The 22,549-nt window shown below is 36.8% G+C and overlaps 1 protein-coding gene and 1 pseudogene across 4 annotated transcripts; both read left to right on the top strand.

Annotated features, from left to right (window-relative positions):
* Nucleotides 1–13,214, top strand: part of LOC122023336 — a 67,687-nt pseudogene extending 54,473 nt beyond the window's left edge.
* A 1,583-nt stretch (nucleotides 13,215–14,797) lies between these two features.
* Nucleotides 14,798–17,731, top strand: LOC122025325. Of its 4 annotated transcripts, none has more exons than XM_042584111.1 (7): nucleotides 14,798–15,026; nucleotides 15,089–15,171; nucleotides 15,252–15,314; nucleotides 15,390–15,447; nucleotides 15,566–15,697; nucleotides 17,311–17,478; nucleotides 17,555–17,731. In XM_042584111.1, the coding sequence occupies exons 2-7, from the start codon at nucleotides 15,107–15,109 to the stop codon at nucleotides 17,636–17,638; spliced, it is 570 nt and encodes a 189-aa protein (XP_042440045.1). In that variant the 5' UTR covers nucleotides 14,798–15,026; nucleotides 15,089–15,106; the 3' UTR covers nucleotides 17,639–17,731. The 4 variants fall into 4 exon arrangements, with proteins under 4 accessions (XP_042440045.1, XP_042440044.1, XP_042440047.1 ...); XM_042584113.1 differs by having other exon boundaries at nucleotides 14,799–15,026; nucleotides 15,255–15,314; XM_042584110.1 differs by having other exon boundaries at nucleotides 14,798–15,171.
* The last annotated feature ends 4,818 nt before the right edge of the window (nucleotides 17,732–22,549 follow it).

Below are 22,549 nucleotides of genomic sequence, written 5' to 3'. Positions count from 1 at the left end.
GAGAATCTTATATAAGGCTAACTACCTTTACGCTCGGGCGGGTTTTGCCCGGCCGAGCGTGTATGGGCATGTGGGTGCTCACTCGGCCTTCAGTCGATCGGTAACATGCTGAAAATATTATATAAGGCTAAATGTCTTTATACTTGGGCGGGCTTTGCTCGGTCGTGTGTATATGAGCACACGAGTACTCGCTCGGCCTTCGGTTGGCCGGTCACATGCTGATAATATTATGTAAGGCTAAATATCTTTACACTCGGGCGAGCTTTGCCCGACCGAGTGTTTATGGACACGTGGGTGCTCGCTCAGCCTTCAGTCGGCCGGTGACATGCTGAGAATATTATATAAGGTTAAATGCTTTTATGCTCGGGCGGGCTTTGCCCGGCCGAGCATATATAAGCACGTGGATGCTCGCTCGGCCTTCGATCTGCCGGTAACATGCTGAGAATATTATATAAGGCTAAATACCTTTATGCTTGGTCACCTAAACCTTCATTAAAAAGTTGATGAAAATATCTCTTCTTTTATTTCTCCATCATTTACTAGTACCCTATTACATTCATCTTTAATACATTTTATTTGGATATCTTCTTTTCTTTCATTTTAACTATTCTATAAATATCTTTTTCCCTTTATTTTATATCCAATTTTTAATATAATCATTCAAAAATTTCATTCTTTGCTTCATTCATTATTCTCGTAACTTTTTTCTTAGCTATTGTATATTTTTTTAAGTTTACCTCGTTCTTACAAATATATAATTCCTTATAAGCTATTCGTTTTTTCTTCACTTTTTTTTTTGTACTTTCACATTCCACCACTAAGATTTCTTACTTAGTGGTGCATATCCTTTTGACTCACTGAGTACACTCTTAGCTGCTATTTTCAATTTTAAGACCATCTTATCCTATGTCGTATTAGAGTCACCGTATATTTCACCTAATGTTTGTATTTTTACATTCTCTTTAAATATATTTTGCTTCTCATCCTTTAACTTCCACCACTTAATTTTAAAAGTCATATATATTTTCTTTCCATTGATATTATGTTTGAGACGTATATTCAACACTACTAACCTATGTTGGGTAGTTAAGATTTCTCTATAAATGACCTTGCAATCTTTACAAATCTTTTTTTTATCTTTTTTCCTAACTATAAGAAAGTTAATTTACGATTTATTATTTCCACTTTTGAACGTGACCAAGTGTTTTCTCTTTTCTTAAAAAACGTATTAGCTAATACAAGGTCATATGCTAGCGCAAAATCTAATATAGTTTTCTCTTCCTCATTTCTCGTTCCACACCCATATACCCTCTCATATTCCTCATTTTTCACTCCGACATGCTTATTTAGATCACCTCCTATTAAAAGCATTTCATTTGGCGGAATGTTTCGTAATATTTTATCTAAGTCGTCCCAAAATCTTGATTTGGTAGCTTCATCTAATCCTACTTGCGATGTATGTATGCTAACTATATTCCTAATTTCTTTCACCACTATTATCTTAAGGGTTATATTTCTATCTCCTTTTCTAACTATTTCTACAACTTCATCCTTTAACGAACTATCTACACTAATATTCACTCCATTTCTTGTTTTACTCTTTCTAGTGTACCATAACTTAAAACCCGAGTTTTTTTTTTTTTTTTTATCATTTTTGCCTTTTCGCCTACTCATTTTCTCTCTTGTACACACAAAATATTAATTTTTCTCCTAATCATTGTATTTACTATCTCCATTGATTATCATTATACACAAAATACTAGTGAGGGTTCCTATGTTCCATGTTTCAAATCTTAGATTATTAGTCTACCTATCATATTTGTTCTTATCCAACCTATGGTGTAATAACTCTTGCCTATTAACACTATATCCAAGTATATAATTGTCCTTGCCGATATGTTACAGTCGGACCCTACAATGCGAACTCTTGTATGTTTAGAATTACACTCGAGTTCTGGAGATGTAGCAGTCTTTGACAAGACGTTGCAGTTGGATCCAGCAACGCGTTCTTTCCGGGGAACAAACTAGCATTAGCACAATAGTTTAGTGGATTCATTCATTGAATATTTGTCATAGTTTTAACATTGGCCGGTAACCTAACGTAACCCTCCTCCTTTATTCGGGCTTGGGACCGGCTATGACTAGTTCGTCAGAAGCGGATTTTTTTTAAAAATATAAAATATATTAACTAAAAATAAAAAATTTAATCTAATTAAAAATGATATATACTAAATTAATGGGTTAATTTTATTAGGGTTTAATTAAGCCTATTTAAATTATCTCAATTAGTTGATGAAAATTATTAATCTGTTTAATTAATTAAACCTAAGTTACAACCATTGCCCCCATTGTTCCACCTTGTTTCGCCCACCTATTCCGCGTTGTCGGGCTAGCGCGACGCCTTCGAACGCATCGAAGATAGCATAGCGACGCATCCAGACGCGTCACGGGGGCTCAAGGTGCACCGGCATCGGAGGCTTGCCTATGCCAGTTCGCGAGTGGAACGAAATATTTCATCCGTATCAAATGAAACAGAACTAGATTTTAAACCCTGGGATCAACAAATTGTTGCTGCTTCAGCATATATCAAGTTATCAACAGCATCAGTCATTGCCTTTGGTGAAAATCAGATACTTCAAAAGAATGGAGAACATTATTAGAGAATGAGTGAGATTTAGGAAGATGAATTTGAGAGGGCTAGAAAGTAAATAGTCAGGGAACAAGATTGAGGAACCACATTTAAACTCAAATCTACAAAGGGATACAAACTGCGCTAGTAACCTTTTAGCCATTAGCACAATGACCCAACAACTAGGCAATCTAAGTGTTCATCCTAGTACTCAGTAGCAATCTGAAACTTGGTGGATTTTTGTGCCTTATTGCTGGTAGTATTGTCTGTACCAAGTGATACCTTATGAAACTTCAATTATAATTATCATATGTGAATTATGTTCACATATTTAAATTGTTTATGCCATTATACCTTTTTTATGAGTTTCAAGAACCTCATTTGTTAGAGCTGTAGTATTTCTTATTATTAAGGCGCGTACAACTGTTTGACAGTTGCTTTTATAAGCCTTAACATACATGGAAATGTTTTATCTTTATACTCTACATCAAGGCTTCAACAAGTTACTTCATATGTGTTCTTGTTGCAGGCAGATTGCAAGTTCTTGATATTTGCCCACCATCAGCACATGATTGATGCAATACACCAATTTCTTCTTGTAAGCAACTTCTTTGTTTGTTATGTAGTATGATTCTTCACCAGCGAAACACCACAAACAAGTAACAATATATTGCAGAAAAAAAAAGTTGGTTGTATAAGGATTGATGGCAGTACACCTTCTACATCAAGACATGCTTTAGTTGCTGACTTTCAAGAGAAGGATAGCATCAAGGCTGCAGTTGTAGGCTACTTTTTAGTTTGATTGGTTGTCTCTGTTTTGTTTTAATTTTTTCACTTTTTTATGTTAATAAATAGCAAACAAAAACCTGAGTACATGTTCTTTTATAGCTTTCTATTAGAGCTGGAGGCGTTGGCTTGACTCTCACAGCTGCAAGCACAGTAATTTTTGCGGAGTTGCCATGGACTCCTGGTGAGATCATTCAAGCAGAAGATCGTGCTCACAGGATTGGTCAGGTAATGGTTAAAACTATTGCTATATTTCTTGGTTAGCCTAAAGATATCATCTGTCCTTTCTTGGATGCAAACACTCCTCTCTATAGGAATTTGATATTGATGAAGCTATCATAAATTGGGTGATTAAAATGAAGATGTTTTGGAGTCTTGTACTCTCATGACCCGGAGACTTCCATCCTTGTATGAGAGCCTCTTTACTTGGATAATATTCATCCTTTATCAAAAACCGTAAATAATACTTGAGAAGGATACATCAGGTTGTACGAATATGAATATGCAACACTTTATTAAATGATTAAAAGAATGTGAATAAAATGTTTGTCCCAAAACTATGACTATTATAACCATGACATCACTAACAAACTGATTTCATGCACACAATGAAATAGAAAACACCAAAAATATCAAAATGCATAAATAACCAACTATGTAGTAAAGAAATAAATTGAATGGTATCTATAGAAGTGTCTCCAAAACTATCGTTGAGCATCTCTAAATTTTTGATTATTCATTGTAAATATCATTAATAAATTTTAATAGGGTAGACCAATTTGATAAACAACAAGAGTATAAAAGGACAAGCAAACATAAAGATATGATCAAGCAATAGATGTAGGTAGGAGTATGCAATTAATTTTTCTTCTAACAAGACATAATATAAACCGTACATAATTTTATCTCAAATGTTCCTCTAATAAAAACCTAATTTGATTCTCAATGAAATAATTATTTATTTATTATCATCAAGCACTAAGATGATTTTTAGCAATCACCAAGAAAATGAAAAAGTTTTCTTCGTTCTTACAATCACCAAGCTTGAACTCATCTCAAACTCGATAAAGTCTAATAAGCAAACTTGAAAAAGTTTGATAAGAAAATGAACAAGCTTGAGCAAAGCCAAGATTGGCTCGGTTTGGCTCGTTTACACTCTCTTGATATAGTCCTATGGATGGATGAACCATGCAATCAACCCCTAATAGTTGGAACATTTGGATTTTTGTTATATACAATTTTTAGTGTGAACTGCTTTTATTGCTAGGCCAACAACTATGTATATATTTTTCTACTAAATTGTATCTTGCTTTTTATGGAAATTTGGTAATAGATGAATTATTTTATAAAGATTAAACCAGTGGAAAAAACGTTAAGTTTCATGCATTTATTTTTCTTGACTTGTATCTAAAATTGTACCTTCAATGGATAAACATTAGGGTAACATCTAAGAGCATGGTTCCATGATAGTCTTAGGATCACAGATTTTTCTTGCCTTGTATCTAACATTGTGCTTTCATGGATAAACATTAGTGAATTATTGAACAAACGATTTTGTAGAAGAGCCTCTTTCTCTAAGATATGCTATGCTGGCATTTAATTGTGGATCCATTAAAACTTTCCTAGCTTTCTTTTTAATTGTGCTTAGACAAAAATACCAGATTATGTTAATATAGCTATGTATGCATGAATGCTCTCCCAAGGTTCTATGGATGTATTTCTTTTCATGAATACCATTTGCGGTGTAATTTTCCAGAATAATTTACTCAGTTGATATATGGAAACTCTTAATTCTATCAAACCTCAAATCCAATTAAATATTCTTGTCCCATTCCGGTTACAGGTATCATCAGTCAACATATACTATCTTTTAGCAAATGACACTGTGGATGACATAATCTGGTAAGCCCATGCCCCCTCCCCTCCGTTAGTTCTGTGGCACTTTTGCTTGCTAACTGTGGATAACTGACAATATTCATTTTGTGGCACTTTTGATTGGTATCTGTGCATACTGACTAATATTCATTCTATTCAGGGGTGTCGTTCAAAATAAATTGGAGAATGTTGGCCAGGTTCTATTTTCTCCCCCTTCCTTTTACTACTCTTTTTTTTTTATAAATAAAAATATATTAAATCCAAATAAAAAAATGTACAACCAGAATTGGGCAAGCCCAATCATCATAATCAACCGCCTCTCATCCCTGGGCTACTTATGTCTGACACAACGTCAGATCAAAGTATATCTCCACTGATCGGTATACATGTGTTTGCGCACTTTTCTTGAATATCGACTCAATATCTAATTATCTCTCCCCAAAGAAACTACTATTCCTCACTTACCAAACATAGTGAATCATAGAAGATAAAATCAGGTGACGGGCCTTTGTCAATAGATGGCTCCCTCGGTAGTATCTATCGAAGACGCACATCATCCTCTTATATATGGGCATTTTCTGTCACATATGTAGTCAGTCTCTGATCCTTCTCCAAACTCCACAATAGGGAGGCATCCAAAAAACAGATGCTCCTGTGATTCAAGCACTTGATAGCAGAAGGTGCACGGTCGATCCTCCAAGTACTCCTGCCTATGTCTAGTAGGAAGACGTCATTGTGCCAACATCTAGAATATGACTGTATGACTCGGCTGAACATAGTAGGTCTTCCACACTATCCGGGCCTATAGTTTCTTGGTCTCTTCATTTTATTATTGATCAAACAACTCGTCATAGTCACATTCATAACATTAAATTTCTCAAAATGACTGAATAAAGTTGATGTTAATCTCTTATAGATATTGATTCTGTCTAAAAGTGGAGATGGTGTGCTGGGTAGGTAGCTACAACGTTGACTGAGCGAAGACCTTTGAATTGAATCGAGGACTGCTAGTGTGCTAAACTCCATGCACACACTTAAACGATCCAACATAATATCAACGTCAAAAACTAGGGAAGGGGTCCCTGGTGAAGGCCTTCCAACGCTCGAGTTAGTGTATTTCTCGAGCAGAGTAAACGAGTGGTAGGATGCGCGTAGTAAAATGTATGGAGTGTGCATATCTCACCATCGGAGAGGACCCTCCATTTATATATTACCTTTATAACTTCTGCAATCATGAGATGATACAGAATGGTAGGTGTCAAAAGTTGTTGAGCAATGGAATATATACATCCTAGAAGGCGTATGAGGCATCGTCCATTACCCATGTGCACCCTTTTGTAATTGATTCCCTTAATGAGACGGTTGAAGGAATATGCTGTCATTATGTGTTAACTGAGGGAAAGTATAATCATCTTTGAAGAAGATTCCATTAAAGGTCTGTGTCATCATAGAGGAATATTCTCTAACAAACGGCTATTACTCTGACAGGTTGTTGAGATTCTCTATCAATGTTGTCCCTAGGATATATCCCGGTCGGAAGTTTAGTCGACCGATCGCTTAATTCGGCGACAGATCGATATGTATAACGAAGCTACTACTTTCTATATAGATGCTGTCTTTAGGGCAGCTCGAATATATGTTGTGTGATGTTGAAGATCTGAGTGAAATAATATAAATGAGTCCCTTAGGTCTGAGCGGTTCTATGACTGTCCGGCCGTACGTAGGGTTGCTTGTGTCTGGAGAATGGGGAACTGAGCCCTAAGAGACCCAACCAACCTTTTCGTCGGTCGTCCTTACAATTAGGGACTAGTCCTTGGTCACTGAGGTAATATCTCGAGCGATTTAAATCTAGTTGGGTTATTGAGACCTGACCAAATATGTTCCCGGTCATCCTCTAGGCAGGCCGGTTTTCTTTTCGACACAGAGGAATAATAAGGGTCGGATACCCACAAAGGGTTGTGGTTCCTTTCTCCCTCAGGCACGACCGACCATTGGGCCAGCTGTCCTTGAATTGGTGGGCCTTAGTACCGGGCGAGAGGCTGGGCCCTATTCAAGGGTGATCCTTTGATTGCTACCTTTCCTTGACTTGAACCGTCACCTCATCTTAACTTTATTTTCCACGTCAATCCAGGGTCTGCATTTAACACCCCGTATCAGATATTTGTTAGGACTCTTAGCGGTCGGCTAGAGGGGGGAGGGGGGTTGAATAACCCCTGCACAAATCAAGCAAAAACAACCTTTCTCGAACTTATAACTTAATTAAAATAACACTTGCATAAGAATAATAAAGAAATTAAAAAGACGAGGCTCAGCAGATTTACTTGGTTACAATCGGGGAGGTTGTTAATCTAAGGTAGATGAAAAAGCGTACTAAAAATCACCTCTGGGCGGAGAAGCCTCTTACAACATTCAAAGCAAACAAAACAATGCTAAACTCAGACAAACTCAAGCACAAGTGGTGTTACTTTGTAATTCTTGTTGTCTTTAGCTTCCAGGCGCATGACTGCTTATATAGCCCTGTTTGGTGCGCTTGGAAGCGTTCTAGGTGCCTGGAATGAGATAAAACTTTATCCCCGACGCGCCGGTCAAAGGCCACGTCGATCTTGATAAAACTTGGGTTCCGGGCGCTCGGAAGGGTTCTGGGCACCCTGACCAGTCGGGGCGCCCTGGACTGGTCCGGGCACCCCGAAGGGTGAAAGTCAACATTGTGTTGACTTTCACAACGGGCCTCCAGCTTCGACTCCTCTTGCTTCGGTCCGGGTCTTCTGTTCTGGCAGCGCTCGCTTGGATGATTTCAGTCATCCAGAATAGGGTTTATCCGAACTCAACTTCCGGCCTTCTCCTCGAGTAAGCTTCCGATTCGGCTTCTTGTCCCTCGGAATCGCCGCGTGCTTCCTTCTCGTCCGCCAGCGTACTCTTCCATAGCTTTTCGTCCCTCGAACAGTTGCATCTTTTGCTCCTCGAGCAATCTTCCGCTCCGGCTTCTCGTCCCTCGGAAACACCGCACGCTCCCTTCTCTTCCGCAGCACCATCGCACGCTCGCTTCTCTTCCGCAACACCTCGTCCCTCAGATGCACTGAGCCCGTTGGCTCTCTTCCGTGTCGTCCTTCTCGCTAGCTGCGTCTTTTGCTCGACATCCTATGCTCCTAAGTTCTTGCACACTTAGACATAGGGTTAAACACAACATGACCTAACTTAACATATTTGATCACATTAAAACTACCTTGGGGTACCAACAATCTCCCCATTTTTTATGTGAGCAATTCAAGTAAAGTTAGGGTAAACCAATATAAAGTAAAAGCAATAAATTTTGCAATAAAATGCAAAAATTGAAAAAATTAAGCTACCTCCCCCTATACTTAATTTTCCCTTCTCCCCCTTTGATCGCATAAAAAATGGAGTACTAAAAAAAATATAAGGTAACTTTTCAAAAAATTTAATTCGTTTAACAAATAAAATTCTGAATTTATAAGTTAAAATGACTTAAAAAATTTGGTCAATTTTAAACACAAGTCTAAGAGAAAAAGATCGAAATTGAAATTCTGAAAACAATTTTGGAAATCTTGAAATATTTTCTTAAAAATGTATAGAGCATGCATTTTGACAAAAGAAAATATATTTTCAAGAAAAATTCTTAAAAAAAATTGTATTTAGATAAATAAGTCAAAAACTTTTCAGAAACATTTTCTTAGTTAGCAGGGATAACTCTTGGAAATTTTGAATAACAAAATTCAAATGTTGAGATTTTTCTATAGATGGGATCAAATTAATATCGAATAATAATTAAACTCAAAAGGAATTTTGTAGTTTTAAAAAAATCAATTTGCAAAAAAAACAAGCATGATCTTGGAATCCAAAATAGATTCCTTTCTACCACATTAACAAGAAAAATTTTAGCTTTTCTAATTTGCCCATTGTGATATTTAAATTTCCATTTTAGTTTATAATAGTTTCTAAAATTCGAAGCAGAGAATTTTGAACATGCAGAAATTTTTAAAGTTTGTGTATGTTCCTTTAACATTTCATTTTCTGTTTTTGATTTACAAGAATCTTTCAAAAACATTTTTATCAAATTAAGCAATTGGTCAGGAGATAGAGACCGTACCTGATTTACCTTGTCGACTTCTGATGCTCCCCTTGTAGAGTTGTTTTCCTCCGATGTTGCTCCCCCTTCATTGATGCTCTCAGTGCTTATTTTTGAAGAACTTTCTTTATTTTCAGGTAGGTACTCGGCTATGAGGGCAGTTTTGGTAATTTCCTCGTTTTCTGCTTCTAATGACAACTCGAAGTTCATCGAGGTGTTGGATTCGACTATTTTTGGTTCTTCGTAGAGCTTTAAGAACTTTTTCCAAAGTTCTTTTGCACTTTTGTATTTTCCGACTCTGACAAGGTCCTAGGCAGGTAGAACGCTCAGAAGGCGGGACTCAGCCTTACCATTTGCCATAAAATCATTACATTGTTCCTCGGTTCATTGATGCTCCTCAAGTTATTCTCCTTCTTTGCTTTTGGGCATATTAAAATTATACTTAATTGTTAGATAAATATTAAAATCGGTTTTAAAATAAACCTCCATTCGACGTCTCAAAAAAGTGAACTCCCCCTCGAATACTGGTGGGTAGATGATAGCTCCGGCCATCGTTTTTGCTTCGATCGGCGGTTAGTCCTCCTGAAGCGTCTTGACTCTGATACCATTTGTTAAGACCTTTAGCGGCCGACTAGAGGGGGGTGAATAGCCCCTACACAAATCAAGCAAAAACAACCTTTCTCGAACTTATAATTTAATTAAAATAACATTTGCATAAGAATAATAAAGAAACTAAAGAGACGAGGCTCAGCAGATTTACTTGGTTATAACCGGGGATGTTGTTAATCCAAGGCAGATGAAAAAGCGCACTAAAAATCATCTCTGGGTGAAGAAGCCTCTTACAGCATTCAAAGCTCACAAAACAAAGCTAAACTGTGACAAACTCAAGCACAAGTGTTGTTACTATAATTCTTGTTGTCTTTAGTTTCTGGTAGCAGGACTGCTTATATAGCCCTGCTCGGGGCGCCTGGAAGCGTTCCAGGCGCTTGGAATGTGATAAAACTTTATCCCTGACGCGCCGGTCAAAGATCATGTCGATCTTGATAAAACTTGGGTTCCGGGCGCTCGGAGTCCGGGCGCCCCGAAGGGTGAATGAAACGACCCTAAGTTTTTTTTTCATTCATCATATAACATTCCAATAAATAAGAAAACTGTTTGTAATCAATAAACCAGTCATACATCCTAGGGATCTAAATTGAAAACTACTTTATTCTCTTTAAATTATAAATGTTGTTTATTTATTCTTTATGCGGAATCGGAAGGTCATCGGGAGTGTACTGTCCAGCCCAGTCTGGTCAATGGTCCAAGCCTCCCACGTCGTTCGTTTCTACACCTGCCACAAACCAAACCTAGTGAGTTTAACTCAGCACCTCCAAACCATAGTAGCAAATTCCTTAACTAGTCACACGCATCATTAAATCTACCTTTACTGTGAATTTGTGGTCAAACATACAAGTAAACAGGCATATAAGCTTTTTTTTTTCATAATTCATTAAACTATGAGTATCACACAACATTATTTTTTAGCATCCTTCAATCATTACATTATGGAGCATTTTCCTTTAACATTTATCGTATATCATTCTTATGTGGAAATGTATTAGTCATCTTTTATCCTTTGTTTGATTGATCAATCTGTTTAACCTTGGTACTAGGTGGCGGGACGTTAGTAGCTCTCGTCACTGGGTCGTGACCAAATATGAAAATCTGATGTTGGGGTCCCTCTGGGGCCATATCATTTCCATTAAGGTAATCAGGCATCATAACTCTAGCACATCCTATTAGACTACGTAAAGTCTAATAAACATACATATCATTAAACTTTGCATTACACAATAAACATGCACATCATTAATCTACAAGAAAAGTCTTATAAACATGTACAACATTAATCTATGTAAAGCCCATTAAACATGCTTGTCATTACTCTACAAAAGTCTAGTAAACATGTACAACATTAAATTTATGTAAAGCCTAATAAACATGCTTGTCATTAATCTACAAAAGTCTAGTAAACATGTATAACATTAATTTATGTAAAGCCCATAAACATGCATATCATAAATCTACAAAGAAGTATAAATAATCATTTACAGTACTCGTTTATTTTATTGTGTTGCAATTACTCATGGCGATGCCACGATACCTATCTTCCTCATACAAAAAGGTGGCAACTATTCATCAGACCTGCTGTTCACTCTTCCCAACAACCATCCGAAAATCTGCTACATACTACCCTCGAACTCCCCTCGAAATATGCTGCCCACGATATCAAACAACCCCCAAAAAAAATCTGCTACATACCACCCTCAAGCACCCCTCAAAGACTGCTACGCACGACCTCAAACAACTTCCAAAAATCTGCTGTGTACCTCCCTCAAGCACCCCTCGAATTCTACGGCACACAACCTCGAACAGCCTTCCAGAAATCTGCTACGTATCCCTCTCCAGCACCCCCCGAAATATGCTGCACACGACCTCGAACAACCCTCCATAAATCTGCTACTCTTAGCCTTCAAATCCACCTCGAAAACCTGCTGTAAATAATCCAAATATCCGACAAAACCTACAACTTGAAGCCCTCCACCCCCCTTGAAAACATGCTGCGTATACATGTTCAAAGACATAGGAAGAGAAGTCGAAAACCTGGCGTGTTTACAGATTTGAAGGTATAGGAGGAAAACCTACTACATGTATAGATTTAAGGTGTAGAAAGAAAAGTAAAGAACCTATTATCATGTTCCCTTTTTTTTTAAAAAAAAAAAGTCGGGCTTTACAGTGAAAGTCAACATAGTGTTGACTTTCACTCCGGGTCTCCAGCTTCGGCTCCGCTTGCTTCGGTCCGGGTCTTCCGCTCCGGCTTCATTCGCTTGGGTGATTTCGGTCATCCGGAATAGGGCTCATCCGAACCCAACTTCCGGCCTTCTTCTCGAGCAAGCTTCCGCTCCAGTTTCTCATCCCTCGGAATCGCCATGTGCTTCCTTCTCGTCCACCAGCGTACTCTTTCACAACTTTTCGTCCCTCAAACAATTGTGTCTTTTGCTCCTCAAGCAATCTTCCGCTCCGGCTTCTCTTCCCACGGAAACACCGCACGCTCCCTTCTCGTCCGTCGGTATACTCTTCCGCAGTACCTCATCCCTCAGACGCACCGAGCCTGTCGGCTATCTTTCGTGTCTTCCTTCTCGCTTGCTGCGTCTTTTGCTCGACGTCCTGTGCTCCTAAGTTCTGTACACTTAGACACAGGGTTAACTTGTTTGATCACATCAAAATTACCTTCGGGTACCAACAATATTTACCTCCAAGTATTAAATTGAAGAGAATATAATTCCTAAGCACAGTCGCAATGCATATCGGATTTCAAATATACTGCACAAAGCACCAACAATAGGTTCTCTGTTTCATTTTGCTGCTGATACCTTTAAAGTTTCAACTACTGGAGGTACAATTTTTTGCTTTTCCTGCAGGTGCTTGATGGCCAATGGAGGACATTACGAGTGTCTTGGAATCCCCAAGCATAAGTCCTCTTAAGCAACGAACTTTGGACGCCTCTATGAAACGTTGCCAAAGTACCGACGACGCCCACCGCAAAGCTAAAAGTCCTAAAATCTGACCTGAGTTTCCTCGCTCTCTGTGTTTTGCGAATGCATGCCAAATGCGTTCCGTTTATATGTCATTTTGGGTTTTGTGAGAGACGGTTGGTAATCAATTGTAGTGGATGAATAACATGCATCTTTCTTCTCTCTTGTAGAAAAAGAAAATGATGAAGCATCGAGAAGTATCACTGCCCTTCAGCGTTGTAAATTGTCATTAGAAAAGAGCAAAACAAAGTGTTGGTGTTCATCTGTTCAACATTGACTTACCAGTTATGTTTAGGGGTGCAAATGAGTTGAGCTGTTTGTGAGCCGCTCGTGAGTTGCTTGGTCAAATTTAATCGAGCTCAAATTTAATCGAGCTCGAGCTCATCTAACATTGCCTCAAGGGCTCGTCGAGCCTTATCGAGTCAAGTTAATTTAATATTTTAATAATTAAAATTATTATTATTTTTAAAATAAAGAATAAGTTAAGGAAGAGTTTGTGGCTTGAGCATGTCATTTGGTGTATTTGAGGTCTAACATGTTTTTAATTTATTTTTCCAAGCTGAGCTCGAGTCTATGCAATTTTCTCGAGCTCGAACTGGCATGAGCTCGAGCTTGACTCGATTCGATAACAGTCCTAGTTACGTTGAGTTTTTTGGCTTGAAAATTGATAATTTTCTAGAGATCATCGGTTTTGTGTTATCCAAATAAAGAAATTTACTCTGCTTTTGTAAATTATCTTTGTATTTTATAAAAAAAAATTGTGGCTTTTTATTACAGAAATTATATTTGTTATGTGACTTTTTTTATCTTTTCTAAATTATCAGTATTATTATTGTGTGGGTTTTATCTATTCATTTAGAAAGTAAAGATCAATCCAGTTTTATTGGAAGTACCAACTAGCTCTTGCTCTCGGATCGTATTGATCGGTAGAATTAGTATTATCCTACGTTATAATGATTTTATATATTTTTTGTTGGTGTTATTTTGTTGACCTTTAAATTGAGCCAAGAGGTCGAGATTCTAAAGATCGTAAAAAGTGATTTGCTATTTGTTTGCAGATTAATACGGAAGAGATGAATTACGGATGATTATTAGACTTGGGTTATTGAATAGTAATAGGAGAAGGATAGACACTTGATTGTTAATTGGAATTTGACCTCTAAATTTCATGATAATAATTCATAATTTGATGTTATTTGCCATATTTGAACGTATGCAAAAGAAACTTAAAAATTAAAAATATAAAATATTCAAAATTTCAATAACATAATCGAGGGTTTATTCGTAAATTTCAAACATGGACCTTTGCCGATCATTTTTTAAAAATAAAAAAAAAATGCGTGGCTTTAAGGAACAGGAACAATATTCTTTATAGTTAGGCAAGTTTAGTACCTGAAATAATTTGCATCAAAGTTTTTATATAAAATAAATAAAGAGATTAATAAATATAGTTATTTTGATTAATTTTGACTAAATTATTATATGAAATTGTATGGATCAAAATTGGAGAAAAACATCATTCACATATTAATTTTAATTAATATTATTATATATATTTAAATATATATAATAATATTGATAAATATTTGAATTATTATTAAGATTAGAAAAAGTCCTTTTTCTTTATATGTTGATCGTTAATTCCTTGGAATTGATTCCTTTCATAAATTTTCTTTTAAAAGTTATGTTTTTATATGGATCAAATTGATTTTTTTTAATAAAAAATAAATAGAAATATTTTTATGATAAATTAAAATAGGACGATTTTTTAATAACGAACATCTTTTTTTTTAATCATTCTTCCAATTGTTGGTTTCGAATCCTCAAAATTCTATTTATAGAAAACCCGAAACCCTAATAACCGCTCCGACTCCGCCTCTTCTCATCACTTTCGGTCTTCCTCCTGCCATCGGCGCACTCCCGTCACCGTCTACGGCTCCTCTTTCCTTCCCTCTGTTTTCGGTCGCCGTCGCTGCTGCCACCAGTGCCTTCTCACCATCAACAGCTCGGCATACCAGCATTTTCTCTTTTCACTAGTCGCTACTGGATCCCATACCTTCTCCGTCCGTGGCAGGTCGAATTTGTGTTGGTTTCTTTCTGTAATCCTAGTAAGTGTTTGGTTTAAAGCCGCTGCAGATATCAAGGAGAACAGCCATGGGCAAGAAGCGAAGCAGTTCTCTTAGGCCTGTCAAAGCATCCAAAGGAGATCCACAGTCAGAGTAGGGATTCCTCCTTCTTGCTTTTCTTCTTCTTTTCATTGTATCGGTTGATGATACGTCTTGTTGTTTAACTATATAAGCAGAGTGAGCTCAAATTGCTACGAAGGAGAGCGCCTCGATCATCTCCTTGTTCAACTCACCAAGTAACTTGCACCATTTTTTCCTCGTGCCATTCCTCTAGTCGCTTTTGAATTCATAATTGCTTTTGTTTGCTTTAGGAGCATTGAATCAGCTAAACTTTCCAAAGGAGAGCTACCTGATAAGATGTGGATCAAGGTTTTCCTTACCTTTTTTATTTTTTTCTTAATTAATTAAGGGAATTTAGCCCCCAATGTGCCTTTAGTACTACTGTTTATTGATTTGTTAGTGCCATTGTTGAATTTGGTTCATGTAGCAACAATTTGCTATTGGAGTCAACGATGTCACACGTGTTCTTGAAAGAATGATACAAGCTGAGGCAGATTGCCAATCAAAGAAAGAGCATAGTAATATCAATCTCCGTAGAGCTCCTCTGGTCCCTCTGCAGGTTATGTTCTTTCTGCAATGTCTTCTATGCTTCTGCTTTTATGCCCAAAATAATGATGGTAGAGCATTAGAAATAGGGGTGTCAAAAATGAACTTGACCTACCAACTCAACTTGAGTCGACCCAAAAAAATCAGATTCGAATTGAGGGTTTTGGGGTTCAGGTTGGGTTTGGGATTTTTTGGGTTGGTTTAGTTTCAGTCCAGTTTGGGTTGTGTTCAGGTTGACCTAAATTTAGGATTTAGGAGTCTTTTTGGGGTTAAATCATTTTATTTTGAAAATTAAGATGTTTTATGTACATAAATAATAGAATGTAGTATACATGATGAAATATTGAGACAAAAGTGAAGAATTATAGGGAAATAACAAAAAAAGTTTTTTTTTTCAGGTTGGGCGGGTTATTTGGGATGCATGAGTGATTATTTGTGAGTCATTTGTTTTTACAGGACCTCCTTTAGGATTTACTAATCTCTCTGGTAAAGTTTTGTTTTTTCCTCCCCACCCTACATGTATATCATTTCACTTTAATACTTAAGACTCTTTATCTACTCCCTCTGTATTGATGTTGAATGTCAGCATTTTAAAACAAATACTCCAAGTGTACACTTGACATCCTAGTTGATGACAAATACCCTATTGATGTTGAATGTCAACATTTGAAAACAAATACTCCAAGTGTACACTTGACATCCTAGTTTATCACAAGTAAATATTTTTAGATACAATTTTGTTGGAAAGTTATTTACAATTTTAGATACTCATACTTTAGTTCAAGAAAATAGTTCCCGTCTAGATTAAGAGTATATTGTTTCTCCTACTTTTTAATATATTTGGTCTGGCAAGCCTTCAACCTTCCCCTTTCTAAACAGAAATGGTGTTTTCGATGGGTTTAAGAAATCATTTCTTATACTTCTTCTTTCTCAGCTAAATGGACTATTTTGTATGAATAAGATGGAGCAATGTTTCATAATAATTTTCTCTATCAATTGTCTTGTATCAAGAGTCAGTTCTATATTCTTTCTTTCTTGCATTCGTATTATATAAACTCAATAATCATGCTAAAGATAAATGCTTTTGTTTGTTGCATACTGACAAGATTATACTTGTTGACTTCAGTAAGTTTTATTTCTTCGTAAGAAAATTCCCATTAATTCTTAAAAATGCTTTCTTCTTAAGTGTCCATAAGGGTAGCATACATACCTAAGGCTCACAAGTATGCGCATACAATTCTCTATGTTAAAATGAATTTGAATGTAGTAACGTTTATCCTTACAGAGATAGATTTCATGCATGTAGTAGGGTCATGTTAAGTTTCCCAACCGAAACGCCTTCAAATAAATAATTATGTAGTGCAGAGATTATGCAAATAAACAGTTCTGGGAGTTTTAGGGTCTATACTGCTTTGACAGGGTTGAGAAAGTAGCAAATGTCAGCAGATGACAGTGCTTGAGTGTCTGTTAGCACAAGTTGAAAGAGTAAAGGTTTATTGTGTAGCTGATAATCTGGTATCGGGTATAAGTTTTTGAGCAATGGTTTCTTTGCTTTGCATTTACCTATCTAATGACATGTTTGGGTATCTGTTCTAATATATATTTATACATATTTGGTGCAAGTAGGCGGTGCTCTTAGCTGCGGACTGCAACCCCCGAAGGCTGACAAAACATATTCCAAGCTTGGCATCGTCCATGCAGATCCCTGTGATATTCGTGAAGGATAATAAAAGAGGTTCCTTGAGATTAGGTGAACTGGTGATGTTGAAAACAGCAATGGCAATTGGAATAAAGGTTGGTTGCTTTTCCTCTCCACGTTATCATGTTTGTATGAGTGAAGCTAAGGCTATTGCTTTCATCTCTTGTCTAGGTCAAAGGAAGCATAATTAACGAAGCAATTGACGAACTTCTCAGCAGTCATTCCCCGGAAACCTCCCTTCAGACACATGATTAAGCTTTTTGTAGGGAGTGGGAGAAAGAGCAGAAATGAAATATCCACGATCTTAACTTGGTATCAAAGCCTATCTAATTCGTCGTATCTTATCCATTTCATATCGCCGCAGTGACTGATCATCCTTCCTTTCTTCCCATCTCCGTACTATTTTGCCACTAATACAATAAAAATCATGCGAATAATGATGGAATCCCCAATTGAATTTAAATTCAGTCGATAATCTTGACTAAATTAATTTCAGTCGGTAATTATTGAGGGAAATTAAAAAGAAGAGTCTTGGCGTAACGGTAAAGTTGTTGATATGTGATCAAAAAATTGCGAGTTTGAATTCTGTAAATGGTCTCTTACAAAAAGTAGAATAAGTTGTGTATAATGGATCATTCCCCGAGACTCTGCATGACAGGAGCTTTATGCATTGGGCTATCCTTTTAATTATTGAGGGAAATTAACATTCAGTTGGTATACAATAATTGAATTAATTTCAGTGGGAATTTAGTCAACAAATCTACTTATTGTGGGCGTACTTTCAGGGTTTTCTGTCAAGTCGGGCGTGGGTTCGGAGTTTTTCGATGGAATGGCCAATTTAGTCGGTAATTATTGATTAAAATAAATTCAATTGGCAATTCCACTTATCGTGGGTGTAGTTTCAAGGTTTTTTTGTGGTAATTATCGATTGAATATCAATTTCAGGCGGTAATTACCGATTGAATTAAATTCAGTCGGGAAATCCAAATAAAAATTAAGGCACGTCTTGCTTTCTCACGCACACGCGAACTCCTCTCCTCTCCTCGCAATCGGCAAATCTCCCTCCTGGCGATCAGCAACCCCTCTCCTCTCTTGGACTCGGCGATCGGCGAACCTCTCTCTCGGTGATTAGTAACCTCTCTCTTCTCTCGGACTCGTCGATCGACAACCTCCCCTTTTCCGGGTAATCGGTTACTTGGAGTATACTCCTCCCTCTCTTCTTGTCAAGTTCTCACATGCACGCAAGCTAGTCTTAGGCCTGTTCGCAGTCGGTCGTCGCAGGCCTGCTCGTGGTCAGTCACCGCAGTTTTGCTTGTGGCCGGCTAGTTGTCGGAGTGTTTGCTCACGGTCGGTTGGCCGCTGCAGTGTCTGCTCGTGGTTGGTCGACCGTTGTAGTGTCTGCTCGTGGCCGATTGGTCGCTGCAGTGTTTACTTGGGCTGATCGGGCGCTGCAGTGTCTGCTAGCAGTTGGATGGCTGCTGTAGTGGCCTGCTCACGTCTAGCTGTCGTAGTTTCTGCTCGTGACCGACCAGCCGTCACAGTGTCTGCTCGTGGTCGGTCGGTCGGACGCCATAGTGTCTACTCGTTGTCGGGTTGCAGTCGCAGTGTCTGCTCGCAGTCGACCGACCGCTGTAGTGTTTGCTCGCGGTCGGCCGGTCGTCGCAGTGTCTACTCACGGTCGGTCGGCCTCGCAGTGGCCTGCTCGCGGCTGGATGGCCGCAGTGTCCTACCCGCGGTCGGCCGCAGTGTCTTGCTCGTGGCTGGCTAGCAGTAGGGGCCTGCTAGTGGTCGGCCGGTCGTAGTGTCTTGCTCGAGGCTGACTACAGGGGCCTGCTTGTAGCCACGGCAGGGCCCTGCTCACGACCTCGATCGGCTACTGGAGCTAGCTCGTGGCCACGGCCGATTGTCGCAGGGTCTTGCACGCAGTCGGCTATAAGCGCTTGTTCAACCGTAGAGGTCATTAATTGTTTTATTGTATATTTGTGACTAATATCTATTTGTTTGAACCTCTTTAAACTCGTGTAGAGGATCTCATATATTTGAGACAAACAAAGCTTAGATGTGATGTTCAGGTGGATTTGACAGTTTACCTGTCCATTATTCTATAGATTAAATTTATTTTACTTGCATTATCTTTTATTTATTAAAGTTAGTTTAATTATATGTATTGCTATTTCATTTAATGATACCCTGAGCAATAACATGGAGTTATTAGAAATTCTAAGTTTATAATGATTCCCTAAGCAATAACATGAAATTCTAAGTTTGTAATGATACCCTAAGCAATATCATTATATTCTAAGTTTATCATTCATTTGCTTTAGTGTAGAGGGGATTTTGGGTAATATGATACGAAGATCATGAGATGAAATTGAGCTCATAATGTTTTATTTAAGCTTATTTCAAATGATACAAGTTTAATAATGTTTCAAATTATATTCTCATTAGGTAACAATGTCTATGAACAAAGTTTGGATGTATAATCAATTAGAAAATAGATTTATCAGAGATAATTTTATTATTGAAGTTGAACAGTTTGTGAATTTTATTAGAAATCATCCAGAATGTATGAATGATGCTGTGTTACGGTGTTAGTGCAATCATAAATAAAAATGTCGAAATAGAACTTTTTATGATGACGAATATATATATATATAATTTTGTGAGCCTTATTTATATAAACTAATTGGGTATTTTGATGGTTCGTCATCTGAGATAACTGTTATCGCTTCTGAAGCATCAACTAATATTTATATTGCAATATAATCAATGGTTCACAATGCGACGAATGCAGTTGATTATTCCAATATAGATGAAATATCAACACTTGAATATCAATAACTATATGAAATGTTAAAGGCTAGTGAAAGAGAAGTGTGGGAAGACATTCCTTCTAGCTATTTTCAACTATTAGCTACTGTAAGGTTATTGAATATGAAAACAGAACATTATTTTTCTGAAAGATGTTACCATGACATCTGTCAATTGATGTCAGAGTTTCTCCCTGCTGATAACATAATGACTTATAGCTTCTATAAAACAAAGAAATTGATTAGAGGTTTAGGTTTGTCTGTAGAGAAGATTGATTGTTGTATAAATAACTGCATGATATTTTGGAATAAAACAATGATCTGAATGAATGCTAAATCTGTACTCACCCTCGTTTTAGGCATCGTACTCGCATACCAGGGAAGAAGAAGAAAAATATTGCTTAGAAAGTGATGTATTATTTTTCGTTAACTGCTAGACTTCAACGCTTGTATGCATCTGTCGCTAAAGCTTGCCACATGATGTGGCATCATGAGCATAAGCACGAATAAGGTATAACGTGTCATTCTTGTGATTTCCTTGCATGGAAACATCTTGATACTGTATTTCTCTCCTTTGCAATGGAACAACGTAATGTGAGATTGAGACTTTTTGCAGATGGATTTCAACCATTTAGTCAGTCGGGACAGCAATATTCATCTTGGTCAGTCATATTAACACCATACAATTTACAGTCATGGATGTGCATGAAAGATGAATTTATATTTCTTACTGTGCTTATTCCTAATCCAACTAATCCCAAAGATAAGATAGATGTTTTCTTGCAACTTCTGACTATCGAGTTGAATGAATTATGGAATATAGGGTTGGTGACTTATGATGTTGCAAGTAAAACTAATTTTACATTGCATGCTCCCTTATTATGGGCAATCAGTGATTTTTCAACATATTCAATGTTGTCGGGATAGTGCGCGGCTGGTAAATTAGCATGCTCACATTGCATTACAGAGTCCAATGCATTTTTATTATCTTGCAGTGGAAATGTATCTTGATTTGATAATTTCCGTAAATTTTTACCAGTTGATCACCCTTATAGACGAAATAATAAAAATTTTGATGAGATAAATAAATATCTTATTAGGATATGCAAGTGTGGTTGAAAAAAAATGAGCATTTTCTGGGACTTGCCTTATTAGAAGTATCTATTCATTCGACATAATATAGATGTGATATATGTTTAGAAAAATTTCTTTGATAATATCTTTAACATTGTGATAAATGTGGCTGGAAGAACTAAGGACACTGTAAAATTATGTGAGGAATTAAAAGAACTAGTCAACATATTAGAGTTGCATCAGAATGAAACAACTACTAAATTTCCAAAAGCTTGTTATATATTGGACAAAAATGATAAACAAGGTTTATGTAATTGGTTGAAAGAAATCAAATTCCCAGATAGATATGCTTCGAATATGACTCGATGCGTGGATATGAACAATTTAAAGATGTTTGGAATGAAAAGTCATGGTTGCCACACGTTCATGCAAAAAACTTATTCCAATAGCTTTTCATGATTTACTTCCTAATAATATTTGGTAAACACTTATGAAGTTGAGTCTATTTTTTAGAGATTTGACAATGAGGTGTATTATGACGATCGATATGCTTCAGTTAGAAACAGACATTCCTTTTATACTTTGTAAGCTGGAGCGTATATTTCCACTTAGTTTTTTATTCAATGGAACATCTACCAGTACATTTACCATATGAGGCACGAATAGTTAGTCATGTGCAGTACAGATGGATGTATTCATTTGAATATTTTTTGAGAAAATTAAAAAATAATGTTTATAATAAAGCAAGAGTTAAGGGATCAATATATAATACTTATTTGGTTGAGGAAGTATTTTCCTTCTGCTCATATTATTTTGTTGATAATGTTAAAAATCAGACATCGCAAGTGTCCTAGAAATTTCGATGATACTCAGAATATAGACTTATTGATGCTTTCTATTTTAAATTTTTTTGGTAAACCAATAGATGCATCTATTTCTAGATGATTAAATCAACAAGAATATTGCGCTACAAAAACACACATACTCTTAAACTGTAATAAGGTCAAACCATACATAAAATAAGTTAACTTCTTTAATCAAATATTTATCTCATCGTATTTATTTCTTGAATTATTATAAATAAATAAATAAATAATTACAAAAAATGATAGAATAAACAATGCCTGCAATAATAATCACGTTTTTCCTAAATCGAGTAGTCATTTTATTAGTGTACTCTAGATCCTATAGTTTTCCATAGGATCACGTTTTTATTTTGCCCTTTCGAAATAAAAAAACGGAACTTTTCGAATCACGAAGGCATCTTTTTTGAGAATGTGAC

The sequence above is a fragment of the Zingiber officinale genome, chromosome 9B (genome assembly GCF_018446385.1).
Source record: "Zingiber officinale cultivar Zhangliang chromosome 9B, Zo_v1.1, whole genome shotgun sequence".
Taxonomy (NCBI): domain Eukaryota; kingdom Viridiplantae; phylum Streptophyta; class Magnoliopsida; order Zingiberales; family Zingiberaceae; genus Zingiber; species Zingiber officinale.
The sequence above is the reverse complement of the archived record's forward strand: the minus strand, read 5'-3'. Positions and strand labels throughout refer to the sequence as shown.